General features: G+C 43.1%; 1 protein-coding gene across 3 annotated transcripts in view; it reads left to right on the top strand.

Moving 5' to 3' along the window:
* Positions 1-5,093: 5,093 nt before the first annotated feature.
* mthfd1l (methylenetetrahydrofolate dehydrogenase (NADP+ dependent) 1 like) overlaps positions 5,094-13,793 on the top strand; it is a 94,329-nt gene continuing 85,629 nt past the window's right edge. Inside the window, exons 1-10 of one of the 3 annotated variants that reach the window (XM_024378198.2) lie at positions 5,094-5,469; positions 6,389-6,473; positions 6,664-6,714; positions 6,847-6,900; positions 7,666-7,790; positions 8,445-8,545; positions 8,952-9,088; positions 9,437-9,539; positions 11,244-11,397; positions 11,659-11,832. In XM_024378198.2, the coding sequence (XP_024233966.1) occupies positions 5,234-5,469; positions 6,389-6,473; positions 6,664-6,714; positions 6,847-6,900; positions 7,666-7,790; positions 8,445-8,545; positions 8,952-9,088; positions 9,437-9,539; positions 11,244-11,397; positions 11,659-11,832 (1,220 nt within the window). In that variant the 5' untranslated portion in view covers positions 5,094-5,233. Of the gene's footprint in view, positions 5,470-6,388; positions 6,474-6,663; positions 6,715-6,846; positions 6,901-7,665; positions 7,791-8,444; positions 8,546-8,951; positions 9,089-9,436; positions 9,585-11,240; positions 11,398-11,658; positions 11,833-13,793 lie in introns of all 3 variants that reach the window. The other 2 variants (XM_024378195.2, XM_024378197.1) reach the window with 2 other exon arrangements.

The following is a 13,793-nucleotide window of genomic DNA, read 5'->3' as shown; positions in this document are numbered from 1 at the left end:
AGTTCAGAAATTGTTAAGAAACAACGTTCTCCGGGAACGTCGTGGATATTCTTACACAGGGACACTCAAAGTCAATCTTAAATTAATCATTGTTTATTATCAGTGCACTGTAGAGGTTCCAACAAACTCAATGCGCCATATGTACACATGTCGATCAGGAGCTCCAACAGGGCAGTCCTAGTTCCCTTATATACAGACAAGATATATTTGCATGATTTAGCTTATTCATCCTTCATAATTCATGTTTGCTTCATTCATGTGACGACCAATACTGGGTCATGCATGTGACAGACCAATACCTCACAAGGCTTCTTCTCTCTAAGCCCTTAAAACTGAGATATCTTTCGTTCTCTAAACAAGGTTCTAGGTGTACTGCCAAATTGCAGATACTGATAGTGAGGATTCGTTCAATCAGTCACTTGCATGAACACAGAAATTGGCTTATAGAAAAGCACAAACAGAGAACACAGAAATAGAAAAGCACCAACAAACATTTTCCGCACAGGAATTTAAGCACTTCAGCATAACATTTCCTACAAGCTTACTCATGGTTCTATTTAAAGTAATGTTCTCAAATTGTTCCAAGAACATTAACCCAATGAGTCCTGGGACGATTTGCACTTCTAACCCCTTTTAAACATTGTGTGTTTGAGCTACAGACTTCTAGGTTGCACCAATAGATTAATCTATTTCTTCTTAGTTTGTGTGATGTGATTAACTACAACCTATTAAAAGTTATCTATGAAAAGCTCCTATTTTTTGTTTATTTAAAAAAAACTTTTACCCCTTTTTCTCCCCAATTTCGTGGTATCCAATTGGTAGTTACAGTCTTGTCTCATCGCTGCAACTCCCGTACAGACTCATGTCCTCCGAAAACACAACCCATCCAAGCCGCACTGTTTCTTGACACAATGCCCACTTAATCCAGCCGCACCAATGTGTCGGAGGAAACACTGTGCACCTGGTGACCGTGTTAGCGTGCACTGTGCCTGGCCCACCACAGGAGTCACTAGTGAGCAATGGGACAAGGACATCCCTGCTGGCCAAACCCTCCCTAACTCGGACGACGCTGGGCAAATTATGCCCCGCCCCATGGGTCTCCCGGTCGTGACAGAGCCTGGACTCGAACCCAGAATCTCTAGTGGCACAGCCTTAGACCTCTGCGCCACAAGGGAGACCTATCTATAAAAAGCTGAGACTCATGAACACGCGTGATCTATGATGCTCACAAGCTACACAAGAGTCATTGGAAAGTAAGGGGTTCCTCTACATAGAATATCATCGGAAATCCAAGGAAACTGTGTCTATAATACTGTAATAAGCTCACATAGTTACTTTCTCAAACTCCACACAGTTGTCTGAACTTACAGTATTCATATAAATGCATTTTATCTGGTTTTTGCTTTGGCGGACCTTGTATTTTTATTGCATCTGTCAATATAACTCATGAATGCAACTGTTAATGTCAAATAGTTTTTTGTTCTACTTGTAGCCTTGGTTGCCCTAAAAAGAAAATGGTAAAACACTTAATTGTGAGGAAAAATAAAGGGGTTTGACATGCAGATAAATTAAAGTCAGATAGATGAAAAGACCATTTTTGCTTGGTTCTCGGGACTGATAGGTTTAAGAAACAACATTCTTCTGTGGGAATTTCTGTACTTTCACAGAACATTCCACACAAGTTCCCATGTGGTTGTATTTACTGTAATGTCATATTTGTACTACATTCTGTGAAAAAATGGTGTGATTTATGCGATGCTCTCAGAACGTTCAGATGGTTCTTTTTAATGTCAGTTCTTGGCAATATTCTGGGAAAGTACTTTTTTGTTGTTGAATTGTACACATGAATATTAATAAGCTTTTAATACCGTTCTCAGAACATGAAGAAAACTTCCCATAAAAATACACATTCTAAGCATTTTATTAAAAAAATAATATATACCCTATCTCGTTAAGTGTGTGCAGGTGTGTTGGCCGTGCCCATTAATTGGCCACACCTGATCTTAATGAGTGCTTGTTTCCTTTGAAATGGGGTCTGTTTGAATAGACTAAAAGGAACAGCTTTGTATGCATAAAAAAACATGGCATGCTAGCTCTATCCTGGTGGGGGCAGTGGACTATTTCCAAGGAGTACAGAAGAGCATAGGTTTGAATCTCACTGATGCTGTCACAAAAAATGTGTTAATTCCTAAGGAAACAAATTTCCATGTGTCATACCTGTGCTTGAAGTTCAAAATAGTTTATCCAAAATAAGCAGTGATATTAAAAGTCTTATTGAAACATTCTAAAGTCTTCGAAAGCCAAGTGAACAAACAGATCACCGACCATTTCGAATCCCACCGTACCTTCTCCACAATGCAATCTGGTTTCCAAGCTGGTCATGGGTGCACCTCAGCCACGCTCAAAACAATATCATAACCGCCATCGATAAAAGACAGTACTGTGCAGCCATCTTCATCGACCTGGCCAAGGCTTTCAACTCTGTCAATCACCGTATTCTCATCAGCAGACTCAATAGCCTTGGTTTCTCTAATGACTGCCTCACTTGGTTCACTAACTACTTCTCAGATAGAGTTCAGTGGGTCAAATCGGAGGGCCTGTTGTCCGAACCTCTGGCAGTCTCTATGGGGGTGCCACAGGGCTCAATTCTCGGGCTGATTCTTTTCTCTGTATATATCAATGATGTCGCTCTTGCTGCGGAGGATTCTTTAATCCACCTCTACGCAGATTACACCATTCTGTATACATCTGGCCCTTCTTTGGACACTGTTAACAAACCTCCAAACGAGTTTCAACGCAATACAACACTCCTTCTGTGGCCTCCAACTGCTTTTAAAATGCTAGTAAAACGAAATGTATGCTCTTCAACCGATCGCTGCCCACACCCGCCCACCCGACTAGCATCATTACTCTGAACGGTTCTGACTTAGAATATGTGGACAACTATAAATACCTAGGTGTGGCTAGACTGTAAACTTTCCTTCCAGACTCACATTGAGCATATCCAATCCAAAGTTAAATCAAGAATCGTCTTCCTATTTTGCAACAAAGCCTCTTTTAGTCATGCTGCCAAATGACCCTCGTAAAACTGACTATCCTACCGATCCTTGACTTCAGCGATGTCATTTACAAATATGCCTCCAACACTCTACTCGTTTTGTCACCAAAGCCCCTTATACTCCCCACCCCTGCAACCTGTATGCTCTCGTTGGCTGGTCCTCGCTACATATTCGTCACCAAACCCGCTGGCTCCAGGTCATCTATAAGTCTTTACTAGGTACAAGGCTCTGCCTTATCTCAGCTCACTGGTCACCATAGCAACACCCACCCGTAGCATGTGCTCCTGCAGCTATATTTCACTGGTCATCCCCAAAGCCAACACCTGCTTTGGCCGCCTTTCCTTCCAGTTCTCTGCTGCCAATGACTGGGATGAATTGCAAAAATCACTGAAGATGGAGACTTATATCTCCCTCACTAACTTTCAGCTTCAGCTGTCAGAGCAGCTTACCGATCGCTGCAGCTGTACACAGCCCATCTGCAAACAGCCCATCCAACGAACCAATTACCTACCTCATCCCCATATTTGTTTGAGTTTTTCTGCTCTTCTGCCCACCAGTATTTCTACTTGCACATCCTCATCTGCACATATATCACTACAGTGTAAATTGCTCAATTATAATTACTTTGCCACTATTGGCCTATTTATAGCCATACCTCCTTACTTCATTTGCACACACTGTATACAGTCTGTATACAGTGTGTGTATATGTATACACTGTATACAGATTTTTCTATTGTGTTATTGACTGTATGTTTGTTTATCCGATGTGTAACTCTGTGTTGTTGTTTTTGTCGCACTGATTTGCTTTATCTTGGCCAGGTTGCAGTTGTAAATGAGAACTTGTTCTCAACTGGCCTACCTGGTTAAATAAAGGTGAAATAAAATGTAAATAATAAATTCAATGACAGTTTTTTAAAAGTTATAAAATAAATCCTGCAAATAACCTATAATTTTCATTCTCAGAGCGTTAATAAAGACTCCCAGGAAAGCTTTCAAGGAACCAGAGTAAAATGTTCTCAGAACCTCCATGCAACCTAAAAACGAATTTTCCAGAACAGGTGAGATTTTCAATTCTGTTCTAGGAACATTTAAAAAAACGTTCAGTTTTACCAGTCAGGAAACGTATGGCTTCATTTCCACAACCAATGTGAAACCAAAAACATACATTCCCACAACTTCCAAGGATTCAAATGTGCGAGCCTGGTTGTTACTTTACCCTGGACATATGTCATATACTGTATATCTGGTACTGGTATTTCCCTGAATATAGCTCCATTCTTGTGTATTTAATTAATTTTGTGTTAGGTCTACTATTTTTTGTGCATAGTTGGGAAGGGCTCATAAGCAAGCATTTCACGGTAGAGTATACATCAGTTGTATTCGGCGTATGTGACAAAAACAATTTAATTAGATTTTTTTTACAGCTACATAATGTCAGGATAGACTACCTCATAACCGCAGACCATGGGATACTGATGCTTGTAGCATGCATGTCACATTTAAGGGCCCAAGCCATGGGTTTAGCCTAAAAATAATTAGAATCTTAGCTTAATGTCTTTTCCCCATCGAGTTTATGTATCGTTTGGCACTGTATGGAACTATACATCCTTTTGTAAAATAAACACAGTTGACTCTACCGCTGCTGATCTGTTCCATTGCTTTTAAGCCTCCTACTTCCTGAGCCAATCTTACTACATCCCATCCCAATTTTCACAGTAAGTCATAGGACTTGTAGCGCAGCAAAGTCTAGCCTACATTTTGGGTGAAAAGGCAGCTCTCGATGATCACCTTAAGCTGCGTTTCATTTTATTTTATGGCGGTTTGATCGCAGGGGAGGCACTAGAGTAATGTCTTCGGTTTGGCTATTTGTTTCAAGTGAATTAGTCCATAAATAAATCTCTTTGCAAAAATTCGTCATCTCTCCCATGTCTTATTCGACTTGTAGTTGTTCTGTATTGCTTGCCTACATTTTACTCCCTCTATGTTTAATATAACACCCACATACAAACCGCAATAAAAAATAAGAGGGGGTGGCCCGTGGGCTGCTCCTCGCTTTACCAACACGCTGCTTGCATAGTGTCTCAACCACTACCGGTTTATTTAATATCACGGGTTCCGAGTCTCACCAGTCGGTAGTTAACGTCAACAACTGGTTATTTCATCAGAATCATCATGAGGCTTTCTACACTTCGCCATGCCTGCCGCAATTTACCGACCCCATCCGTACACCAACCTCGTACGGGAGTCCGGGTGTTCGGCTTGGCGAAGAGCTCCCTACCGCTAGGTCCATCCAGCAACAGCCAGTTGCTTCTCCGGGCTGCTAGTTCAGTAAGCGGCACTACCTCCGCGGAAAAAGCGCCCAAATTAGGAAAGCAAACGGATGGACCGGGCTACGAAAACACTATCAGGTAAACAAAGCTTTTCAATATATTTCAGTCAATGTATTTTTTTTTTACCATTCGTAACATGAACGAATGGCCATCTCACTTATTTCCTGAATGTAGCCAACTTGGTAGTTGAGCCAGCTAACGTTAGCATCTTATTCGATGAATACAGCGAACATCCACGCTACTTGCAATGTAGTATTTCATGTGGGATGTAGCCAGTTTCATTAAAGTTGCTGCAGTAGTTCGTCTTCATAACTTGAGCTTCCCGCGTGTGATCGGCATCTTTTAAGGAGCTGCTACTACCACCCAGCTGATGCAATTTTTCACTGTTTTTACTCCCATGCTGGCATGTATGTTTCACACACGTGTAATTGCAACAAATTGTAACTGATACATGAAAACGTTTCCGGTAAAGACTACAAACAAATGTTCCACAATTAATTTTTTACATGATGGTCGCCGTATGTAGTTCAGTGTACAATCCCCATTCCCCATGGCTGGCTTTGACTCAACCTCCAATAGTAGGCTACTTAGCACAGCAACGTGGCACAGATCACAAAGTCCCCACACACTCTGTAAGGGAGTTTATGTAATTATTACTAATAACATGGTCACAAGTATCATTTCACAAAATATTTGCATATGTTGTTTTTCTTTTGTGGTTCAATCCCTTTTATTTGAATGATCAAACTGTCACTGTAGCCACCAATACAATCTATATTTACACTTCCAAACATGATATCTGACTACAATCCAATCATAATGATAAAGCTTGACTACCAGTTGCTTGAAAAGTGTGTGATCGACATTGTCATGCCAAGGATTCTCTTTTGTTTCCGGCTGCTTCCTCCATAGCTTGCCCCTAGGACTACATGTGAATGAATATATGTGGTCTTTAGTGTGGATGACTGGGTTTTTTTGAATCCGGTTTCTCTTGCAGGGAGAATGTTCAAAGGACCAAAGAGGAGATGGTGGCTTTGCAGAGGGGCCACCCTGCACTCAAACCTACGCTGGCTATCATACAGGTAAACATGCCGTCTGTAGGTCATGGTGGCCTTAGATTGCTGCTGTGCTTGGCTGTTGTCAGTTGGGCTGGGTATTGATGGGACCATCAATGCATTTTCTGCCATGCTTCTAGGTTCCCCTGTGATTGTTTTATTGAACCTTTTGGTGTGTGTCTATGTTGCTCAAGGCTTTTGTATTCTTGTCTCAAAGGCAGATGAGGATGACCGTTTACTGGAGCTCAACAAGAAGATGGCTGGAAAGGTACATTAAGTGATTCTGTTTCTCTTCAGCTTTAAAAAAGTAATTTTACTATTACGCTACCCTTTCAGTAGGAGTCAAGTTACCTGTTGGTGTTTTCCCACTGTTCATTTCCCTGACTCCCTCGTTTCATAGATTGGCCTGAACGTTACTCAGATCTGCTTGCCCAGAGAATGCACTGAAGATGAGGTGAGTCAAACCAGCTAATACCTACTACACAAATTCCCACCACAATCCAACAACACTCACTGTGATTGGACATCACATCATTGGCTGTTGCCTTCTTCCCACCCTTCCCTGCAAGTCAAATTCTGCCTGACATTCACTTTACTGTGTCTGTGTGTGTGTGTCAGGTGAATGCATCTGCATATCTTGTTCTTCCATTGCCTGTCTAATGAGTCAAGCCAAAGTCTCTCTCAATGATCAATAAGTATTGGACACAATGTCATGGATCTCCCCCGAGTACTAGATAGTTGTTGTAGGAAATTGTTGAATCTCTTTCAACACCATACGTTTATGAGGTTCCTTCCTTCTCAGCTGTGGACCTGGGAATGACCTTTTCCATAGTAGGGTGATGATCATGGTCCTGTGTGTATTAGGTGAATATGGATATCTTTGGAATGGGTCTAGTGGATGTCTGGATTTCCGTGAGCGTGTCTGAGGTGTTTGCTGCTCTACGTTCACTATGTCCTCGGTGCATGTGTTTTCTCTTTCTTCTCCTCTCTCCCTCCATGTTTCTTTACTTCCACTAACCCACTCTCTTTCCAGGGGCAGCTGAGGTCACTATCAGTTGCCTGAGTGGTTGACCTCTCACCTTCAGAGTGCACACTTGTAGACATCAAGGGCCACATTCTTGCTAGTTTACCTTTATGATTTAACTGAAGTAATTTTTCCCTCCAAATTCCACCCCATCCTTATCCCTCTCCCCGACACCCTCTTTCTTTATTTCTGTAGATTATAGAGGAGGTGTTGAAGCTGAATGAGGATCCCAGGGTGCATGGTGTGTACCTCCACCTCCCCCCTGCCTCCCTCACCAGCCGGGTCCTCAACACACTCAGACCAGAGAAGGACGTGGACGGGTAACTCATTCATTACAAACACAGCTCAGCGTACTTTCTATAACAACATGTTTGTACAATGTTTTAATTCGTGTAATTACAATATTACCACACAGGTATCAGAGCTTTACCATGAATGAATCTGTTGACGCCTGTCCCTTTCTGTCCTGGCTTTGTGTGCCTCTTGCCCTGTGGAGTTTCAATGCATTTTCTGCCATGCTGAATTGAATTTGGTCCAAATCAGAATGTGCTGCAGGACATTAACAGCCCGTCAGAGAGACAGTACTGTGGGTTATTGTAGGGCAACTAAAACATGACCCAATGACAGAGAAACATTCCCTATTATAGGATGACAAGAGTTGCCTTACAACGACAGACAGAATTTTTAAGGTTAAACCACTGTTGGGTCATAGAGCATTGTTAGGGTCATAGCCTTGGCTGGATTATACAGTTACTACTACCACCATCACCCATGCTGTGCCATGGACTGTAATTGTACATACATCACATTTGATCTATACTGTAGCCCTACCCAGTTATTGCTCATTCATAATGCACAATATGAGGACTATCCTAAAACCACCTGGCCAGCCTACTGCCAACGCTACACTAGCAATGTCTTATGTCTACTTCTTGTGCCCTACTTTATGCGTGTGTGTCCTGTCTATACTGTAGTGTGTCAGACCTGAATGTCGGGAGGCTGGTGCGAGGAGATATGAACCAGGGCTTCATACCCCCCCTGGCCAACGCTGTCATGGAGCTGCTGGCCAGACATGGTGAGCAGAGAAAGTGTCACACTGCTACTTAAACTAGACTGGAGTAATTCAGAGCATACCAGCAATGGAGATCACTACGTGTAACTTAAGTCAAGCAGCTAGAGTTCTTCATCACTGATAAGCCTAGCGAGTACGTACTAAATGTAATGCATATGTCAAATTGTAGTGTATGGATTGGTTTACTATCCAGTTGAAATAGCTTTGCTATTAGTTTAGGGAAGATGATCCACATATGGATACAGTCCAATGAAATGATAACACCATAAGAAAAACACTAGACTACTGAAGACTCACTTTTATGGAACCCCAGGAGGGACTATTCTAGGAATATGAGATAAATGTATATTGTACTGTTGAGTAAAAATATACTGTATTTATCTTATACCATATTTTCCTGTTTCCGTAGACACCCCTATGGAGGGGAGGATTGTGTTGGTGGTGGGGGGTGAAGGACCCCTTGGGGTGGCCCTGCAATGCCTGATGCAGAGAAGAGGTATGGTGGTCCTCCACAGCCGGAGGAGCTCTGAGGTTCTTCAGAAACAGGTATGCACGCACAGATGCAGGCGCGCACACACACACATTCACCTTCACAAGGCACACTTACAACATGTTTCAATAGACACTTTGTGTTTTGACCACTCGGTGGCAGTGTAGCTCTAATTGAGGCAATACCCTGAAACATGTGAGGGGTGTTTGATTGCTGTCATGCCATGATTAGACTGACAGAGCTTTGAAGACCTGCAGAGATTAAAGTCAAACCTATCTGCATCTATTACCCTGTACTTGAACTACTGAAGGATGTCATTTGAATTAGTTTGCTCACTTCCCTAAATTTTGTCTCACTCTGTCCCCTCTTTCTCCATCTTCTTTTCTCTTGCCTGGGTGATGCAGGCGAATGCTGTAGTCCTGTTGGCTGCGGGGCATATGGATGTCCCTCCCACATGGCTGAGACCTGGGACTGCAGTCATCCACTGTGGCTCCGCTCTTATGACAGGTAGGACTGACCTGTGTCAATCAGGGGGGAACATCGCCATCATAGGTACATTACAGAACTGCTTGGTCACAATATGCTTTTAATGAGTTAATTCACTGCTGGATAGATTCTGTAATATACAGTGCATTCGGAAAGTATTCAGACCCCTTTACTTTTTCTACATTTGTTACATTTCAGCCTAACTTAAAATCTATTTTTGAATATCTTATCAATCTGCATACAATACCTCATAATGACATAACAAAAACAGGTTTTTAGACCCCCCCCCCAAATGTATATAAAAAAACTGATATCACATTTATGTATTTATTCAGTATTTTGTTGAAGCACCTTTGGCAGCCTCGAGTCTTCTTGGGTATGACCCTACAAGCTTGGCACACCTGTATTTGAGGAGTTTCTCTCCTTCTCCTCTGCAGATCCTCTCAAGCTCTGTCAGGTTGGATGGGGAGTGTCGCTGCACAGCTATTTTCTTTTTTTAATTATTTTTTTATTTTACCCCTTTTTCTCCTCAATTTCGTGGTGTCCAATTGTTTTAGTAGCTACTATCTTGTCTCATCACTACAACTCCCGTACGGGCTCGGGAGAGACGAAGGTTGAAAGTCATGCGTCCTCCGATACACAACCCAACCAAGACGCACTGCTTCTTAACACAGCGCCATACAACCCGGAAGCCAGCCGCACCAATGTGTCGGAGGAAACACCGTGTACCTGGCAACCTTGGTTAGCGCGCACTGTGCCCGGTCCGCCACAGGAGTCGCGAGATGAGACAAGGATATCCCTAACGGCCAAACCCTCCCTAACCCGGACGATGCTAGGCCAATTGTGCGTCGCCCCACGGACCTCCCAGTCGTGGCCGGTTACGACAGAGCCTGGGCGCGAACCCAGTGTCTCTGGTGATGCAGCTGGCGCTGCAGTACAGCGCCCTTAACCACTGCGCCTAACCGGGAGGACCCTGCACAGCTATTTTCAGGTCTCTTCAGAAATGTTATATCAGATTCAAGTTGGGGCTCTGGCTGGGCCACTCAAGGACATTCAGAGACTTGTCCTGAAGCCCCTCCTGCTTTGTCTTGGCTGTGTGCTTAGGGTCGTTGTCCTGTTGGAAGGTGAACCTTCGCCCCAGTCGGAGGTCCTGAGATCTCCGAAGCAGGTTTTCATCAAGGATCTCTGTACTTTGCTCCGTTCGTCTTTTCCTCGATCCTGACTTCTCCCAGTCCCTGCCGCTAAAAAAAGATCCCCACAGCATGATTCTGCCACCACCATGCTTCACCATAGGGATGGTGCCAGGTTTCCTCCAGACGTGATGCTTGGCATTCAGACAAAATAGTTAATTTGTGTTTTAATCAGACCAGAGAATCTTGTTTCTCATGGTCTGAGTCCTTTAAGGTGCCTTTTGGCTTACTCAAAGCGGGCTGTCGTGCCTTTTACTGAGGAGTGGCTTCCGTCTGGCCACTCTACCATGAAGGCCTCATTTTTATTTGTATAACAACTTCAGACATTTCTAAAAACCTGTTTCGCTTTGTCATTATGGGGTCTTCTTGTGTGTACATTGAGGAAAAATACATTTAATACATTTTAGAATACGGCTGTAACGTACCAAAAAGGGAAGGGGTCTGAATACTTTCCGAATGTACTGTAGATAGAAATTCAGTATGCAACTGTTTTAACCTTATTATTGAGTTGTTATAACATTGTATGTCTCAGAAGATCATGGAATGGAGATGTCTGGAGTGGGACCCCTAACAGCAGCCCTCCGGATGCAGAACGTGGTGCAAAGCAGCAGTCGTTGGGCCCAGGGACAACAGTACAGACCCTGGACACTCCGCAGCCTCAAGCTGCAGCCACTGTCACCTGTACCCAGGTAAGAACCAGGACGTACCCGTGTCACTGGGCTACCTGGGGCAACCCAGGAACTAACCACATCCCTCTATACAAAACACAAAGCTCCCATTTGCACAACCTTTGAATGATGCTAAGAGAGGCAACATCTCTTCTTGCCTTGACAAACCTCAGCTCAAGTGTAGGAGATCTCACAAAAGGACTTCTCTCAGTATTCTAAGCGATGTTTAGATAATATTGTATTATAAGGTCTGGGGTAACTTGTCCACCCATTCCTCCACAGTGACATAGAGATCTCCCGTGCCCAGACCCCTAAGCCTGTGGACCAGCTGGCCCAAGAGATAGGCCTGCTGCAGGAAGAGACTGAGGCCTATGGCAGAACCAAAGCTAAGGTCCGCCTCTCACTCCTGGATCGCCTCAGAGAACAGCCTGATGGGAAATATGTGTTGGTGGCTGGGTGAGTCTTACTGTCCGTCTGGGCAAGGAATTTATTCTAGTTTGTTTGAACTTCACCCCTTTGCACATTTGTGTTTCTACCCCCCCGATTCCATCTCTTTTCTCACTACATTGCTCACAGAAATGTGCTCACTGTTAGTTTTACTACAAATGCCTGGGAACTAGGTTGTTTGGGTTTCCTCTTGTCAAATTCTACGAGAGAGAGTGAGCTGCCAGTAGGTTTTTTTCTTTTAGATGGCTAAACAGAGAGGAAGATATATATATTTTTCTTCTTCTTGGAGATGGATAGGGGTCAGGAGACCGTGGAGCCTTGCCTCATACCTGTCAGGGCCCCTGGCGGTCAGGGCCGGCACCTCTTTGAAGGGTGTGTGAACGTTGCTGCTCTGGCAGATCAGGCCCCACTGCCTCCTTTCATGTGTCTGGCTGAGGAATGCAACCCCTGGCAGACCGGCAGCAACACACACATACACACACACAGGTTCAAATGCGCTAAACACTTTTTTTTCTCCAACCCAATGCCACAAGCATACACACACACACACACTGTCACATAAACACATAGTGTATTCAGAAATATTCACACCCCTTGACTCTTTCCACATTTATTTTGTTACAGCTGGGATTTTGTGTCACTGGCCTACACACAATACCCCTTTTAATGTCAGTGGAGACGCGTTTGGAGACATATTTACAAATGAATGATAAATGAAAAGCTGAAATGTCTTGAGTCAATAAATGTTAAACTCGTTTGATATGACAAGCCTTAATAAGTTCAGGTGTACAAGTGTGCTTCACTAGTCGCATAGTAAGTTGCATGGACTCACTCTGTGTGCAATAATGGTGTTTAACATGATTTTTGAATGACTTTTTATTTATTACATTTTTTATTTAAACTTTATTTAACCAGGTAGGCCAGTTGAGAACAAGTTCTCATTTACAACTGCGACCTGGCCAAGATAAAGCAAAGCAGTGTGACACAAACAACAACACAGAGTTACACATCGGATAAACAAGCATACAGTCAATAACACAATAGGAAAAAAAGAAAGTCTAGATTCATTGTGGAAATGGCGTGAGGAGGTAAGGCAATAAACAGGCCATAATAACGGAGTAATTACAGTTTAGTAAATGAACACTGGAGTGATAGATGAGCAGATGATGATGTGCAAGTAGAAATACTGGTGTGCAGAAGAGCACAAGTACATAAAAACAATATGGGGGTGGGGTAGGTAGATGGGCTATGTACAGCTGCAGCAATCAGTTAGCTGCTCGGATAGCTGATGTTTAAAGTTAGTGAGGGAAATATAAGTCTCCAGCTTCAGCGATTTTTGGCAATTTGTTCCAGTCATTGGCAGCAGAGAACTGGAAGGAAAGGCGGCCAAAGCAGGTGTTGGCTTTGGGGATGAGCAGTGAGATATACCTGCTGGAGCGCGTGCTACGGGTGGGTGTTATCGTGACCAGTGAGCTGAGATAAGGCAGAGCTTTACCTACCTCATGACTACCTCATCTCTGTATCACACACATACAATTATCTATAAGGTGAGCAGTGAATTTCAAATGTGGATTCAACCAAATTCCAGGGAGGTTATCCAATGCCTCGCCAAGAAGGGCACCTATTGGTTGATGGGATTTTTTTTCAAGCAGACATTCAATATCCCTTTGAGCATGGTGAAGTTATTAATTACACTTTGGATGGTGTATCAATAGACCCAGCCACTAGAAAGATACAGGCGTCCTTCCTAACTCAGTTGCTCAGGGATTTCACCATGAGGCCAATGGTGACTATTAAACAGTTACATAGTTTAATTGCTGTAATAGAACATTGTAGTTACTCCACAATACTAACCTAAATGAAAGAATGAAAAGGAAGCCTGTACAGAATAAAAATATGCCAAAACGTGCATCCCGTTTGCAGTAAGGCACTAAAGTAAAACTGCAAAAAATGAACATTATGACCTGAAT

Source organism: Oncorhynchus tshawytscha, linkage group LG18, assembly GCF_018296145.1.
Source record: "Oncorhynchus tshawytscha isolate Ot180627B linkage group LG18, Otsh_v2.0, whole genome shotgun sequence".
Lineage (NCBI taxonomy): Eukaryota > Metazoa > Chordata > Actinopteri > Salmoniformes > Salmonidae > Oncorhynchus > Oncorhynchus tshawytscha.
The sequence above is the reverse complement of the archived record's forward strand: the minus strand, read 5'-3'. Positions and strand labels throughout refer to the sequence as shown.